Source organism: Suillus clintonianus, assembly GCF_016758775.1.
Source record: "Suillus clintonianus strain FC179 chromosome Unknown DEU56scaffold_18, whole genome shotgun sequence".
NCBI lineage: Eukaryota > Fungi > Basidiomycota > Agaricomycetes > Boletales > Suillaceae > Suillus > Suillus clintonianus.
Window position 1 is genome coordinate 233,094 of NW_024539242.1, and position 16,186 is coordinate 249,279.

Below are 16,186 nucleotides of genomic sequence, written 5' to 3' on the forward strand. Positions count from 1 at the left end.
AAGCTTGCTATATATGCTTCAGGTAGAGTTCTAGATGATATTAATGCCGCGTCTCACACGCTTGCGACATCAAAGAACGGATTCCACAACGTTGCTGCTATATATGAGCGAGGTCTCCTCAGCACCAGTGTACCTATATAGAAAGAGCGAAAGCGCCTAGGCGTATTTGGATTGAATGTGTTTACCAGCTCTAGGGCTGTATGCTCGTTGATTGATGCAAAGCATGAGAACATGATATATTTACGAGATATGTTATTTCAGCGACCATATTAAGCCGTAGATTCCCCCAGAGTGATCAATGGATACGAAGTAGCGAGCTGCAGGATTGTGGCAACAATAGTGTAGGGATCCTCAATTTAAGCGAAACGTACAACTTCAATGACACCATGTCCCTTCTCCGTCACTACCGCTGAACACAAAACACCTCTGTACCCATCAAATAAAACTGGGTCTGGCCTGAAAGACAGGGGGTTGTTGATGAGGTCGTTGAATTGCCCATAGCCTGTGCTGTTTTTGTCCTGGTCGTCAATCATGAACGGCATGAACTGCCTCCCGTTTCTGCTGCAAACCAACCCCCGAATGCAGCCGTCATGCGAGGAATCTGCAAGTATTGTAGCATCGTGTGGTAAAGTCCACAGCTTCTCTGACGTGAATGATACACCGCCTCTTGTGTCCAGCAGGAGTTGAACGATGTTGAGCGACGCTACGTCGCTCGAAGCTGGCGCGAGGAGACTCAACATCAGGGTCATACGTGTCCCACCTGTCAAGGTCTCGTGCTTGGGTCCTCTTAAGACGTGCCACGTACGAAATCTGAGTTCGTGAGTTCTCATGACATGTGAGGGATGCAATACCCATACGACATCAGTGCTCCATTCTGATTCCGTTTGGGAGAGAGGAAATACTTGCAGCAAGGTCTCCAGTCCATTGAGGAGGCGTGCCACAAGTAAATGCGACGAAGTAGAGATGAAAGAGGTGAACATCCCGAGGTGACCCTGCAACAAAGGTTATCTAGCACTCAGAGTATTCAAACAATGATCTCGCAGCCCGAAAACTTACTCGAGGAAGTGGAGGTGTTGCAGCATTAAATCTCTGGAATGTCTTGACATCCAAGATAACGGGAGGATCATCCTGCTCCGGACCCTTGGCAGAAATGACTAGAAGGCGAGGACCTGTAGTGACAGTCCAGACTCCTGAGTAATGAGGGCGCACATCAAGCGTGAAAACATGACTAGAGATGAATGGTCCATGGTCAGGATCTATCGCGATTGTAAACACGTTGCTGTCAAAATTCTCTTGATAACTTGCAAAATAATCTTCATCAAGGGTAGAAACTCACAGCTTGCGCCGAGCAGCTCCGACCTGTGTCTCACTGACAGCGAAAATCAGCTCTTGTCCGTCTTCCGCGATCGTCGAAAAACAGCGGAAGAAATTCGCTTGCAGGTGTGGCTGGTAGAATATACGGGGTGAGGAGACCCAATCAGGGTCGCTGCTACAAGTGTCATAGCATAATAGAAGGGGAGGATCCCCTGTGATTAGCCATCGTCCATGGATAATACTGAGTCGTCCATGAATAATGCTGAGGTTCTGCTTCGTAGACTTTAATGTGACTCGAGAAGTCGGATTCGATAACCGTACGAATGGCGGCCAGTTGTGCTGCACTCTGGCGCTTCGTACAAGGATTTCCTGAAGATACGTTGTTGACTGTCCTTCAAATGGACCAGGGGGACGAGGTATGCGCTTTTCTTTGTATGATGTTCTCCAATACCATTCATCGTGCAAAAGCCTGTGGAATAATTTTGACACCTAATATCTGGTTGAGTTACGAGTCCACGAGGAACAGATGTCAGGTGACACGTCACCTTGTACAAAACCACCACATCCAGCACGTCGGCGAACTTGAGGATGATGAAAAGAACCTCATCAGGTAGATTCTGTATGTTTATAAGGGGATGAAAGTCGTGTCGGCCTGGCATGCCCATAGTTCCTGCTGGACTAGCCGTGTATCATGAGACTTGAGTGGCACACTAGATGGGATTACGGCCCTAACGGTATGTATATTCCTATTTTTGCTTTCACATTTGATCTTTCACAAAGTCAACGGGGCTTACATAGTCGTTGGGCGCCGACCTGAGCGCTTGCAATTGCTCGAACCAACATACTTATTGACCACAATCTACCCTCGAAGTCTAGTTTGCGACTTTTCTGTGGACCAACGAAACGCTGCTGGCACGAGTCGGACTCCAACAGGCTCTTAGAAGACGGAGGTCGGCAACCATCAACCCCATAAGATTATTCGTCATGAGAACACCATGTAGGATGGATCTCTCGGCGGACCTTGCGTTCCTGGTTGCTGACAGCCTGTACCATCAGCAGAAGATTTCGCTGTCCTTTCGAGCCCCCAAATGCCCCCACATCCTGCACTTTGGAGTTCTAATAGAAGGAACGACTGTTGATAAAGGTCTACCTAGGGGAGACCAAGTCCGCACAGCCCAGCAACAATTTGACAACTTTGCACCAAAGCGGCGCCTGCATAGGTCGAATATGAACTTCTCAGCTTCTCGGTATTCTGTAACTGGAATAGTGGTAGTACCTTCAGATCATACCATCCTGCTCGTGCGCTCGGTCATGACGCAGGCAGTGGGTACGGGCGGAAAGTCATGTTAGTGTCGAGCCTGGGATGATCTATTTGCTTAAACCATCACAGAGTAAACATTCATGTGATTCTATCGTGAATCTGTTGCATGTGGTGGCCTTCGGGAGAAGCCCTGGACATCAACGATCCATCAACTTCCAGTGCCAAGCGGCTGTGTCAGTTGATCTACCCAAGCCCATGGCTTAGCAGATTATGCAACTCGTTATCAATACAATTCTAGAATCTACATAGGCGTCTAGCATCACTATCACGAAGTCCGTCAAACATGTATAAGTCAACATCCTCACACGATATCCAGCACTAGTACTTCCATCATGGACTCACCTTCGACATACACAGATTTCCTCAATGGAAGTGTAAGTTTTCTATCATTACGCACCTAAATCACAGACTTATTTCATCTCTGCTTTATATAGTATGTTTTTCGTGAGTAGATCACTTCTGTGACGATTGAGTCAATTAAGGACCCATGATCTTTTAATATAGTTGCTACAATGGTAGTCTTGGTGCGCGTGATATCGCACACCATTTCTTCGACATTCTCATCACCACACACAGGTTTATGATTTTGTGATTCACGTTGACCACGAGGCGGGCTCTATCGACCTGGAACAAGTGCGGGATGCTGACTTGTTGATGACGTCCAGATTGCCTATTGGGAAAGCCAAAAAGCGTCGCTCACAACAGTCTCATATGGGCTATGCCAAGCACTCTCTCTTACCGCGTGCTGTGTCCGAATCCCGAGCAAGTCAATCTATATCATCTTGGCCACGGTGTATTCACAATAAACGCGCAGTTGTGTTCATACCTACCATGAAGAAGCTCAGTAACATGGTTAGTAAGCCTTAGTGTGCTCGATATCCTTGCTTACAATTCGTTAAGGAATGTACAATTATTGATCAGATCGATCTCTGTGTGTCCTATTTCGTGTTCTCATAACCTGCGCTGAAGTATGTCCTCTTGAAACCTTGTTATCTAGGGATTCTTGTGATGGTGCTCGTGTGCGTTGAGTGTGAGATAAGTGTACCAGACCTCATTTAATGTTGTCTCACAAAAAACGCCAGGTATCTTTCTCATTCGAACGTATGCATTGTGGGGTCAAACGAGGCGAATTCTATACGTTCTGGCTGGGAGCTACCTGGTGCGTTTGCCCGTGTCTGCATGCTCGTCCGGCTGAGATATGCTCAGGTAATTCTTGCGGGGGCGTTTAGTTGCCTCGCATTATATGGAGTCGCTATTGATAAATGTGGGTTCAGCACGAGCGTCCGTTGCCTCGCCGCTGAACACTTGCAGTCGGAGGTTGTGATTTACCTGCAAATACACAACAGCCTCTGGTAGCAGGGTACATACTCCTGGTCGTGCTAGAGATAGGTAAGTGTACCCACTGCATTCTATCACCTCGGTCACTCAGTCATTCATCAGAGGTCCTCGTGCTGTCTGTATACAAGGCATTACAACTGTATCGTGCAAGTCGTGGAACGCTTTTAGTTTTGCTTGTACAGCACAACGTTGGATATTTTGCTGCTTGTCTTGGTGCATTTCGCATAGGACACTCCTGATGGACATGGTCTGATAGCCTTCTATAGCATTAAACGGCCTCAACATGATAAGTGCGGTTGGAGTGGAAACTCATGTGAGTGTCTTTCTATCGACTTGTGGTCAGTGCTGACAATCGATTGCAATTAGGATAATGCAATGATGGAAGTGTAAGGTGCCCTTTCAAGTTGAATATACTACAAATCTTACTTTGCTTCTTCTCTCAGGACACAGATCATCCTGCAAGCGTTACTTGCTACCCGGATGCAGATCGACCTTTGGAAATCAGCCGGCGGACGGAGTAATTCACCGACGGACGAGATGACTTTAATGGAATTTGCTGAGGGACACAATATCAGGCAGGAGACTGAGTTGGTGAATACATGATTGATCAGGGTTTGAACGTCAATGCTATTTTACTTGTACTTATTGACTTAATATTTATGACAATAACAGAGCGGGGAGTATGGTTATCCCTTCCCCTAGGAAAACATGTACCATTGGCAGGGAAGCTACATTTAATGCTAGTGCAACTCGTCTGTTACTGAAGGTCTGACTGTGGCCCATCAATCCTTGGTGAGTAACGATCAGGTCGCAAGCAGTATCATACAACTACGCCGAACCCCAGGCCTGTACGTCAAATGACGCTGGCCAGTTTTCGGTGCCGGCATCGGCCAAAGTTCGGACAAACCGAACCCTGACCTAGATACATCCCTTGATCAACACTACATATGACGCAACCTCAACAATATTAATCCGCGCAAAAGAGTCTGTCTGACCTTTTCTGCCTTCTCAACCACTTTGCGACCATTTGTATGTCATATCAATACTTCTGCGCTGCTCTGGACCCTGGTGGCGCCGGCAGTCGCATCACAGCCTTAGCGGGGGTCAGCATCTGCGTGGTCAAATACCCAGGGATATCTCACATGCAGTTTATCTTAGGATACAAGAGCACTACTGATCAAACGGATTACCTTCAACGCCAAGCGGCTGGACTACTGCTCGCAGACTGAGCGATCATTCGGGCGGACGAGAACAAGTCGAGAACTACGCGCGGTGGAGATGCAGCTGAGAATGTGGGCGAGGGTGAGACTGAGGGCGTACGCGTGTGGTGGCAAACCAAATTCCACGATGTGCGGGCATGAAGCTGCCAACAACAAACACGAGCGGGGTCCTTGTATATATGCTTCGTCTTCTTGCTCACATTCCTTCCAGCATTATTATTCTTCGCTGCAATCTAAGCAAGAAGAATATGTCTATCATACAAGACAAGAAACACGAAGAAGACAAAGGACAATTAATCAATAATGAGAAATCCATTATGGGGTTCGTACGCATTTTCGAATCATTCACGTTCAGTGATTTTCTGACACATGACGTTACTCAGAGTTTAATGGAGGCTCTCAGGTTGCTCAGCTCCTGTGCGTCAATCCAGTGTCGGCTCCAATTACCTGGTTGCAGACCAGGATCTCGAAACACAACGACGAGCAGTGGGCCATTTGGGAGCCGGTTGCAGGTGACACTTTCATCATCACCCCAAACAAGCGTCCTTCGATTCTGTTTGGGTCAATTCAAAGTCTGGTTTCAAATTCCACTCAGCTTACGTGGTCGCAGAGCACAACGTCCGTCCCTTACCCCATCCTGCCGAAGGATTTCGACTGGCAGGCTAATGCCTTTTCTTTTTTCAAGCTTTCAACTGTGCATTTTGACGCAACGGCTCAATATTCTAATTCGAGGCATGTTTTCGTCTCTTCACAATAAGGGCTGATGCAAACAAAGTTGTTCAGGCGCCCATTTAAAAACGTACGAAGAGGACTCGCTGGCACTGCGTGGCGCCCTATCCGTGTGCTCCAGTGCCACGTCGACCAGCCGGATCAAGATCGCGGGAAGAGTCTCTATGATGAAGAATATATGCAGGGGGCAATCACGTATCAATCGGCCTCCTTGCACGATGTCCAGCACTTCCACCATGGACTCATCTTTAACATACATTGATTTTCTCAATGGAAGTGTAAGTACTTCTATCATTGCGCAACTAAATCATGTACTTAATTCATGGGATTTGAGTATATTTTTCGTGAGCAGATCACCTCTATGACACAATGTCATTTTATGTACCATGGTCTGCTGATGTAGTCGCCACAATGGTGGTCTTGGTGCGCGTGATATTGTGCAAAACTCTCTTTGGTATTCTCATGACTACACAGTCTTATGATTTTGTGCTTCATCTTGACTACGAGGTAGGCTCTGTCAACCTGGAAGTGCGGGAGGCCGACTGTTCAATGGCGTCCAGATTGACTATTTGGCAAGCCAAAAAATGTCTCTGGCAAAAGCCTCATACGTGCTATGTCGTTCACTTTCTCTTATCGCATGCTGTGTCCGAATCCCAAGCAAGTCAATTTATATCCTCGTGTCCGCAGTGTATTCACAACCAATTCTGCAGTTGTTTTCATACCTATCATGGAGAAACTCGATAAAAAGGTGAGTCAGCCCGGTGCTCTACACTCCTGTCTTATAATTCGTTCAGGGATGCACAATTATTGATGAAATTGATCTATGTATGTCCTATTTCGTGTTCTAAGGTATGTCCTCCTGAAACACTGTTGTCTAGGGACTCTCATAATGGTGCTGGTGTCCGTTGAGTGTGAGGCTCCATACCAACTCCTGTTTAATCATGTCTCACAGAGGATGCCAGGTATCTTTGTCATTCGAACGTATGCATTGTGGGGTCGAACGAGACGGATTCTATACGTGTTGGCTGGGAGCTACCTGGTGTGTTTTTCCACTTTTTGCCTTCTCTCTGGCTGAGATAGGCTCAGGTAATTCTTGCGGGGGGATTAAGTTGCGACGCACTATATGGGCTCGCTATTGTTAGGTGTGAGTTCGGCACGAGCATATGTCGCTTCGCCAATCTGATATATACTATGTTAACAGTCGGAGGTTGCGAGTTACCGACAGCCTCACAACAGCCTCTGCTAGCAGCGTATGTACTTCTGGTCGTACTACAGATAGGCAAGTATATCTACTATATATTAACTCCCAGTCGCTCAGTCTTCCTTGCATTTTCAGAGGTTCTCGTGCTTTCTGTTTACAAGGCATTCAAAATGTATCATGCAAGTCGTGGAACGCTGTTAGTTTTGCTTGTACAGCACAACGTTGGATATTTCGCCACCTGTCTTGGTGCATTTCGCATGGGGCTGTTTACAGGCGTTATCTAACAGTATTTTTTTTCAGCATTGAATGGTATCAACATGATGAGTGCGGTTGGAGTAGTAAGCCATGTCAGTGACTTTCTAATCAACTGGTGGTCAGCGTTGACAATCGATTGCAATTAGGATCATGCAATGATGGAAGTGTAAGATAATCTTTTAGGTCGAGTCCACAAATTTGACTGTGCTTCTCTCAGGACTCAGGTAATCCTGCAAGCGCTGCTTGCCACCCGAATGCAGATCCACCTCTGGAAAAGCATCGGTGGACAGAGCGATATACCGATGGATGAGATGGCATCAATGTCATTTGCTGACAGACGAGGTATCACGAGTCTAGTCTGAGATTGTGGCCGGTTTAACGTATTGAAATGTCTGTGTCAACTTTTGCGACATATGGCTGTCTGTATCCTTTTGAAATTCTGCACCATTGGCGGGGAAGCTTTGTTGCTGCTTGCAACCATATCAGACATTGCTGACGTAGTTCATTTTCATCGCCGACATCGTCTCATAGACCAAGGGAAATGAATTTGAAGTCTACGCTGGTACATTGATGAGCTCATATCTCTACCGGCATCCTCCAAATTGCCCAGGGGTTGCAAATGTTTCTGCTGGGACCCCGTCTGATCCTCAGTGTTCGAGAATACCACGCTAAGCTCGTGGTCAGGTCCAATGAGGGGAACAAACATGACGTCCATTGCTTTCCAGGCACCATTCAAGTATACAACCCTGGGTAGTGACCAGACTCTGAGCATGTATGTATTTTATCGCGAGAATTTATTTGGAGCTTCATCGGTGAATTAGAGAATACAGGCACTTCGTCACGGTATTTATCTAGTGTTCCGAAGTGATTTGGAGGATAGAACTAGATCTGGGCGAACCAACGTCATGTTACATCACTACTGGGACTAGTTGTCCACCCATGCATCAGGCCGGATGGTAGGCAACATACCTTGTCCCATGATCGACGATTCCGCCTAGTGGTAGCCCGACCACCTCGTGCTACCTCCTAATGTATTATGAATTGGTATACACACCGTACATGCTAAATATGAGTCCCACTGAGTGTACGTGCCTCCAGATGCGTGAAAATCAAAGGATGAGTTGCAGGGTATAGGCTTGGGTAATTATCAATAACAATGCCAGTGGATAGAATCCAAACGTATTCGATAAAGCGCTGGAAATCACCGGGGGAGGTGATGTGGAGTGGTTTCTAAGCAGAGTCTGGTCAGTTTTAGACATAATGCACGGATTCGCCAACGCTCACGTATATGCTAGACCCACACGGTGGTTTTCGCCATCAAAGACCTGTATAGAGCATCAGGTCTGGGCAATGCCGCAATGTTCAACGAATGACTGACAGCGTAATATTTCTCTAGAAACATCTGACCGAGAATGAAATCGAAGCCCTGACCGCTTTGGTATCCCAAGGGACCAATCGTACCATACTGTACTCCAGGATTTCCACTCCATGCAGAGTCCTGGTTAGTTGGGAGAAGCTGTGCAGAAACGTCCATTATAAACATAGCGCCACCAATCATAAGATTCAGGGGTTGCATGTTTGCGATTGATGATGACGGGATGACAATAAAGGATGTTTGGTTGTCATAGTACGAACCAGGAATGGCAGCCATGTATGTGGCGAAAAAATCATCAGCAAGCGCTACGACTAGAGGAGCAGCTTTAAGTAGGCGTCAGCTTGGATGGGAAGGACATACGTGAATTTCCAGTGTCGACAGTACCAGCAGTCGAGGTCGAAAAAATGGTTGTGTCACCGTAAAAGCAACTCGTTATATTGATTCCCCAAGAGTACCCTGCTGGATAGGTGCTTGTGACAGGGACATATGTAATATTTCCAACGAACTAGATAACGTCAAATAGTGAACGACATTGAACGAGAAAGCTTGTAGACTTACCAATGATGGATTGACACCGCCAAACGTGATCACTCCGTCTGTGGAAAAATTTGGATTTTATGTCATACTGAAAATGAGGCTGGTCTCACTTGTGTCATTTACACTGGATGCTGGAGCGAACGAGACACTCATAATCTGTGACTGGATCAAGCCCTGTTGTCGGGCGTTGTCCATCACAGTAGGAACGATTGACGTGATATTTTGGGACAGAGACCCCACGGTCAGGTTGACTGGGCCGACCCCTAAAATACCATCTACACCAAGCCAATCGGTGGAGGCGACCACGTCCCCGATCGACTGGTTGGTAATGACAATATCGGGTGTCAGTGTAACCGTATCGTAGTCTGCGACAATATGCTGCAAATTAGACAATGCTCCAAGAGAAATCGGAAGACCGCACACTCTGGTCCAGCCAGATATCCCAGACCATATGTCACCTCTATGTTCTGGCCTGTCGCAATACTGGTAGACGTTTTGTTGTACGGCTTGCTTCGCCTGTGGAAATATTGAGTCTACCATCTACTTAATTCCACTAATCGAGCTAGAAATACCCAATAAATGTTATGGAACTGCCTGTGTCGACCACAAGAGAATAGTATGTTGGGGGGTCCCCGACACCGACATCCATGACATACTGATAATAGTCCAAGCTGGTAATGAAGACATTCGTGATAGCGTTGCGCTTCGAAGTTGATGCAGCATCGGATGAGCCTCTTGAGCCAGCGGTTCTAATATCAACTTTGGTTAAGGGAAAGTTAAGAAGAGATGTCGCAGAAACAGAGTGATGGGAGAAGAACATTTGAGAAAAAATAAGTAAACATGTAAGGCAGCTCATAATGACATGCGGAATACGAGACCATCAAAAGAGCAAAGGCTTTTATAAAGCAACGTTAGCGCTTGAAGGCGAGCTGTGGTGAGGCAGTACCGCACTCCATGAACGGTTAAACAACACGTACACCATGCTAGAACAATGACATACTATCATAAGCGACAAGGCAACATTTTGTCCCGCTGGGAGCGACACCCGCGTGTGAGATGTGCAGAGGCTGTGAACATCGCCACAAATGGGGAAAGTTGACTTCATTCAAGGTCGAAACGCCGACAACGCACCAGGACTGCCACGAAACGAAGCGCCCGCCAAGTTCTTGCATCGATGATAGGCCTACATGAATGTGCAGGCTGATGATGATGATCTGATGATCTGATGAGTGTGTTGGTAGTACGAGCCAAAAGTACTCCGAGGCGCTCTAAGTTCTGATTACCGCCGCTGGTTGACTGACGTAATCTCAGAACCCCGGGCCGGATCTCTTGGCAAGTCGGTCAGAGCCGATCGTCCCTTCGCTTGTCACGGTGCGCCATGGCACAATCGAACAACGACGAACAGCTCAAGGAGATCATCGTTCTGGGTGCAGGTGGGTCAATTTGGATGTGACTGAAACAACGCACTCTGTCTCGAAATGCGCCCCGGTTGAACCCCTGCTAAGCGCCCAAATATTACTAGCTGACTGACTTTCATGTGCAGGTGTTGTCGGCCTCACCACTGCATTAAGAATCCAGGCGCAAGGCGATTACCGTGTCACGATCGTTGCCGAAAACTTCCCCATCGACCCCAAGTCCAGCCGATACACCAGTCACTGGGCGGTACGCTATCTTACTACCAGATACATTTGCCGCTGAGCGTACTTTGACGTGTAGGGTGCACACCATGTCAGCCATGCTTATGACGATCTAAGACAGCGAAGTATGCTGCTTTCTGACTGCATGAACATATATGTCACACCCTAGTCATCCAGAGCTTGATCAAGATACCTTCGATGTATTGTGGAAGCTATCAGAACCAGGCGGTGCAGCCGAAGGTTGTTTCTTGCGGCACCCCCACACCGAATATCGCGGAGACGACCTCGCTAATGCTGAATGGCTTCACTACATGCCAGGTGTATGCAAAACTTACTCAGATTCATAGCCGTCATTCTAACTCCTCGTATCAGTTCAGATATATAGAGAGCAACGAGCTTCGTGGTCCAGCAAAGACGGGATTCTCTTTCAGCACCGTCAGCATGAATACTCCGGTATATCTTAACTGGCTTTTGTCCGAATTCCTTGCCAAAAATGGGACCATCGTGCGCGGATCCCTGCAGCACATCAGTCAGCTTCTTGAGCGAGGAACCAGTCCTTACACAGGTGTCCAGTCGCACCGTGACGTCGACGCTCTTGTTATATGTGCTGGTATTGGCGCACGCGCACTAGGAGGCGTTGAAGATAAGGACGTATTCCCAATTCGCGGTGAAACTGTGCTCCTCAGAGCTCCCTGGGTCAAGTTCGGGAGGACCATGACCGAAGCTGATGGGACGTACACCTATTCGATGCCAAGGAGCAACGGTGATGTGCGCTTGCTCATAAACTCACCTGATCTGTCCTCTGATTATTCTATATAGGTGTTGTGCGGTGGCACAAGAGTGCCCAACGACTGGTATTTCTGTCGACTTATCCCATTGTTACATTCTCAGCGCTTGCAGGTACCCGGTCCCGCGCCCTGAAACAACCGAGGACATTCTTGTGCGGGCTCTGAAGCTTACGCCGGAGCTTGCACCCCCGCAGACGCGGGTCGATCGCGAGCCCACTGTTGAGGACCTTCGCCCCATCATTATTGAACCAGGTTGCGGCCTGCGCCCCGGGCGAAAGGGTGGCATCAGACTCGAAGTCGAGTGGCTGGACGCCCCCACACGAGGCAAGGTGCCCGTGGTGTATAACTACGGGTGAGTGACATCATGCTTATTCATGCTGCCCTAATAATGTGTGCGTCTAGACACTCTGGTTATGGCTTCTTGTCGTCGTGGGGCTCAGCGAATATGGCCGCGGAGTTGCTAGAAAGTGCCTTCAAGACGGGTGCTCCAGCGGATGCGACACCTGCATCTGGTGATTGTGCATCTGAGAATCCTGGGAACTGAGATGTTGTGAATTGTGGGGGAGCGATCTATGGCAAATGTAAGTTGAATATCTTTGCGTTCCACTCCAGTTACAAGGGAAGAATGCTGCAATGAATGCTGTACTACAAGGCGTATGTAGGTGTACGAGAGACACATGTAAACGATAGCTGTATTGATGACAAATGAACAGGACTACCCGGATCATTCTTTCCTGCATTCTAATACGAGGATACTTCGATGCAGTTTGTCCGAGTCGCCGACTACGAGCACTCCGATACAGACCCAACGGGACCGACCAGTCTAGATCTTGCAAATCATTTCAGCAAGCCACCTAGCACTTTCTACAATAGTAAGGAGCGCCTCTGTGTATACTGCTGGCCCGGGGGCACACCCGGGGCGTATCATATAGGTTAAAAGTTAAAAGCATCGATCAATAATGAGCTTTAGGGCCGAAGCTATTATGTTATCAGAGGTTTTCAAATTGGACCGATCCTGGCCGATGACGCATGTTCAATATATTATACTGTGTAGACAGTCCCGTTCATGGAACAGAAACACGGGTTTTCCAGTTCAACTGTAAATTAATGTACATCGATGGGCGCCAAATAAACCTTGATTCTGTACTGATCGTCTACCCTTAATTGGCATCCAGCTTCTGCTTCTCCCGTTCCACACTAGCTTCTCTCCACTTCCTGCCTTTGTACAACACCAGCAAAATCATGCACTCGATGACGACCACCACACACGCCCAGAGAGTATACAAACCACCGTCGCCAATACTATCCTAAAACCACCCTCAGATCCGATGTTCTGCGAAATATTTATTATGACGTCGACTCACTTGTAAAGGAACAGCAATCTCAGCAGCGACAAAAGCAGAAATACCACGGAAAGAACTATTACTCGCTACTGCCATCGATGAACGACCAATGTTGGCGTCGACAAGGTATGCCAGCGTGCTCGAGTAGATCCATCTAACCGTGGATCAGAGCAAAAAAAAACAATGTACAACGAAGTGAACGTACACGGATAAAAATCCAGCGAGGAACAGCATCACGCACACAGCAGCGATGTGGACTCGTTCTTGGCATACCCAGGCGTATCCGATCACAGACAGAGGTAACCACAGCATGGCGATTTTCGTGCTCTCAAGGCGCATCTGCATGAATCTGCGTCAGCTGCGTACTGAGCTGGATGATAGTGGTTGGATGTTCACCTCTGGGAAGCTGACCCCGCCGTTCGCGGCCTTTAGTCGAGCAAGTGTCCGGTCGGACCAACGACCACCCAATATACTGCCAAACATGCAGCCTGAGATAGATAGGATGTGTTAGGCGAGAGTTCACAATTCGCTGGTGATTCGCTCACCGATACCATAGGCGAGCAAAACAAGGCCAGTCTTCAATGCATCGTAATTATAATACATCGACAATGTTCTTGCGCATGTATATGTGATGCTAAAGCTAAACGCAAATGTTAAACCTAGCGCAACAGGGCATGAACATCGTTTGAAACAGCTTTCTGCGAGAATTAAGAATACTCACCTGACGCTGTCAAGATAACAAGGTTGTTCATGCGGCTCACAATTGATAGGTACGGAGGGAAAGGGTTGACATCAGTAATGGTCAGCTTTACTTCTTCGATGGCTGATGCCGGTATGACCATCTGCCCAGCTTCAACGTCTTTCGAAGCCGTCTTGTTTTCTCCATCTACTTCCGACTCCTGTGAAATCTTTATCTTTCGCAGCTTATCCGTTCCTTCCGACAACAGCTGCTCTCGGAGTCTTCTCTTCAACACGTTCTGATAAGTCACACTCCTCTCTTTCCTGAAGGTGTCCTTGAACAAGAATAGGAATGCTAAAAATATTATGCCTCCCCAGATGACCAAGAACCAGAAAACCGCCCGCCAGCTGAGGCCCTGCGTGAGTGCACCACCAAGGATTGGTCCCAAGGAGGGGCCAAGGAGAGGTGCAGAATAGTAGACGCCCATCATTGTACCGCGTTGATGTGGCTCGTATATATCGGCTAGAGTGGCAGCTCCGATAGCCCAAACTGCGCTTGACCTATTCCAAGTGAGCACAGACACGAGGGAGGGGTTGAGGAACTGTCCCACCCTGCGCCTTGCACGATTCGCATCCCGATCACCAAACCAATGGTTCTTGACACGGCCACAATTGCAGATCCAAGGATAAAAAGTGCGATGGAGAGAAGGTACACGAGCTGGACTCCGTCGTATCAACAAACGACGCGCTCAAGATAGCTAGAAATACAAACCTTGCGGCCCTTTATCTCGCTAATCGCACTCCAGATGATGGGACAATTGCCTTGAACGAGAATGAAGAGAGACAAACTCAGGCTGATGTCTCCGCTGGTGGTATGTAGCTGCTGCTCGATTTGAGCATTGGCGGCTATCCCCTGGCTGTTTAACCGATATTGGATGCATAGGATCAAGGACATGACCTACGGTTTTGTATATTCGTCGCCAAACCCGCAAACATCGACGCTCCGGATATGATGAGCAATACAGCGGTCTGTAGGTGTGTTCAATCAACGGCTGGTTACATATTAAGATGGAAGGACGGACCTTCTTCGTGTTTGACCATAAGCGAGGATCATCCTCAACCAATGTATGCTCTATGTCAAGCTTAACGGGCCCATTTGACAATGTAGAACTGGGGGAGTGCGTCTGTGTATCAGTATGAAATTCGACATTCCGGACCTCTATAGGCGACAAGTTCGTACTCTGGCTTACTGCCATGGGCGTAAAATGGCTGATGCACAAATCAAAGATTATACGGTAGTGTATGATTTTATAGACGGCCCATGGATGAAGCGAACATGGGTCAGTGCCGACGATAAGAACATACTGGATGGAATATGTTGACTAACTATAGTATAGTGTGTCGGACAACGTGGCCGATCGAGGTAGCATGGCTGTAGAAGCTCAACATTGTCATCGTTCTGGCTACTATCGGATGCTACCGACCGAAGGCCTCTGAAGCCAAACGACCTGCATTAGTTATTGAAGGTTAGATTTAGGATTGAAATCATCCAGAATTTGTGTCTAGCCTCGGAATGTCGGATATCCGGTCAGTGGGAGGTGAAGCCGAACTAATAATAGGAAGAGGTGGTCATCCAAGAGTAATCGTTCCCTGCAATACGTATCAACTGACTATGTATCAGTCTCACGAGCAAGATCGATTAGATATTCTGACCATTGTACGTCTTGAGGAGAACTTGAACCGAATTCAGCCCGAGAAGCCCGAGTCAGTGATCACGACCTCGAGTGTAAATCCTGTAATCAAAAAGTGATGGGAATATTGATTGTAGATGCAGCCGATTACACGTAAATTAAAGCAAGGGCCCGGGTCGTTGGCTGAACGTGATTCGGAACCAAAATGTAGGGCTTACGTAAACTTGGAGGACTGCACGTAGCCCACCTCAGGCAGCAGTTTTCGGAGGCAAAAGGTAGGCTTTCAGGCCGGGTTCCTATGTTATGGGAAACCAGCCTGAAAGGCCCATGATTCTCCAATGTAATTTAGGATCTGTTCTAAAAATAATATCATACCTCGTTGCCCTCCCACTACTACCTCGTTGCCCTCCCGCCGGGCTGCTCGCGTGCTTTACCTCCAGGACCTGGATACCTCGCACTGCTCTTGAGCCCCAAGGACCTCCCCACCTCAACGTGGATTTTTGCATACTATGTATTTTAATTAAGAAATAGAAATGTGCAAGTTGTTTCCTACCTTCATCTCTATGGCTCTGCGCTCAGATACTTGTGCAGCGCAGCTCACTGTGTCTGGGCTGGGTGTTCAGTTTGTCAGTCCACAGAAACCAAGAGACAAACACAGAGCCCAGACATTGGTTGGACTCCCTGGGCACTCGCACCTTCCCGCTACTTTATACCTTCTGTGGTGCCCAGCGTTCACTAGCACCATTTCCACTATGAGTC

The 16,186-nt window shown here is 47.7% G+C and overlaps 7 protein-coding genes across 7 annotated transcripts; 4 read left to right on the forward strand and 3 right to left on the reverse strand.

Moving 5' to 3' along the window:
- Window positions 1–203: 203 nt before the first annotated feature.
- On the reverse strand, window positions 204–2,162 carry DEU56DRAFT_195920 (uncharacterized protein). The gene is made up of 5 exons (XM_041345018.1): window positions 2,109–2,162; window positions 1,860–2,060; window positions 1,337–1,803; window positions 1,057–1,279; window positions 204–992 (listed from the first exon to the last, which is right to left on the reverse strand). Exons 2-5 carry the CDS (start codon window positions 1,977–1,979, stop codon window positions 357–359), a joined length of 1,446 nt encoding a protein of 481 aa, XP_041211002.1. The 5' UTR covers window positions 1,980–2,060; window positions 2,109–2,162; the 3' UTR covers window positions 204–356.
- A 719-nt stretch (window positions 2,163–2,881) lies between these two features.
- Window positions 2,882–4,671, forward strand: DEU56DRAFT_789206 (uncharacterized protein). The gene is made up of 15 exons (XM_041352523.1): window positions 2,882–3,009; window positions 3,070–3,079; window positions 3,140–3,159; window positions 3,212–3,244; window positions 3,301–3,397; window positions 3,450–3,487; window positions 3,536–3,566; window positions 3,633–3,665; window positions 3,718–3,794; window positions 3,842–3,899; window positions 3,947–4,024; window positions 4,076–4,186; window positions 4,240–4,286; window positions 4,340–4,359; window positions 4,417–4,671. The coding sequence occupies exons 1-15, from the start codon at window positions 2,968–2,970 to the stop codon at window positions 4,574–4,576; spliced, it is 855 nt and encodes a 284-aa protein (XP_041211003.1). The 5' UTR covers window positions 2,882–2,967; the 3' UTR covers window positions 4,577–4,671.
- Window positions 4,672–5,362: 691 nt separating this feature from the next.
- On the forward strand, window positions 5,363–6,406 carry DEU56DRAFT_196003 (uncharacterized protein). The gene is made up of 4 exons (XM_041345020.1): window positions 5,363–5,515; window positions 5,577–5,925; window positions 5,977–6,200; window positions 6,257–6,406. The coding sequence occupies exons 2-4, from the start codon at window positions 5,583–5,585 to the stop codon at window positions 6,323–6,325; spliced, it is 636 nt and encodes a 211-aa protein (XP_041211004.1). The 5' UTR covers window positions 5,363–5,515; window positions 5,577–5,582; the 3' UTR covers window positions 6,326–6,406.
- Window positions 6,407–7,005: 599 nt separating this feature from the next.
- Window positions 7,006–7,917, forward strand: DEU56DRAFT_195984 (uncharacterized protein). The gene is made up of 5 exons (XM_041345019.1): window positions 7,006–7,201; window positions 7,259–7,369; window positions 7,424–7,470; window positions 7,525–7,544; window positions 7,596–7,917. The coding sequence occupies exons 1-5, from the start codon at window positions 7,114–7,116 to the stop codon at window positions 7,738–7,740; spliced, it is 411 nt and encodes a 136-aa protein (XP_041211005.1). The 5' UTR covers window positions 7,006–7,113; the 3' UTR covers window positions 7,741–7,917.
- A 741-nt stretch (window positions 7,918–8,658) lies between these two features.
- DEU56DRAFT_732300 (acid protease) lies at window positions 8,659–10,110 on the reverse strand (the record flags this gene model as incomplete). Its single annotated transcript, XM_041348262.1, has 7 exons — window positions 8,659–8,703; window positions 8,757–9,064; window positions 9,114–9,258; window positions 9,312–9,349; window positions 9,401–9,655; window positions 9,712–9,806; window positions 9,863–10,110. The coding sequence occupies 7 exons, from the start codon at window positions 10,108–10,110 to the stop codon at window positions 8,659–8,661; spliced, it is 1,134 nt and encodes a 377-aa protein (XP_041211006.1).
- Window positions 10,111–10,646: 536 nt separating this feature from the next.
- DEU56DRAFT_789253 (uncharacterized protein) lies at window positions 10,647–12,442 on the forward strand. The gene is made up of 8 exons (XM_041352524.1): window positions 10,647–10,723; window positions 10,834–10,952; window positions 11,007–11,052; window positions 11,105–11,247; window positions 11,300–11,695; window positions 11,747–11,781; window positions 11,828–12,067; window positions 12,118–12,442. Exons 1-8 carry the CDS (start codon window positions 10,669–10,671, stop codon window positions 12,257–12,259), a joined length of 1,176 nt encoding a protein of 391 aa, XP_041211007.1. The 5' UTR covers window positions 10,647–10,668; the 3' UTR covers window positions 12,260–12,442.
- Window positions 12,443–12,875: 433 nt separating this feature from the next.
- DEU56DRAFT_870262 (MFS general substrate transporter) lies at window positions 12,876–14,992 on the reverse strand (the record flags this gene model as incomplete). Its single annotated transcript, XM_041355615.1, has 10 exons — window positions 12,876–13,022; window positions 13,080–13,212; window positions 13,264–13,397; window positions 13,455–13,546; window positions 13,604–13,717; window positions 13,780–14,297; window positions 14,348–14,454; window positions 14,509–14,642; window positions 14,699–14,765; window positions 14,819–14,992. The coding sequence occupies 10 exons, from the start codon at window positions 14,990–14,992 to the stop codon at window positions 12,876–12,878; spliced, it is 1,620 nt and encodes a 539-aa protein (XP_041211008.1).
- Window positions 14,993–16,186: the final 1,194 nt, after the last annotated feature.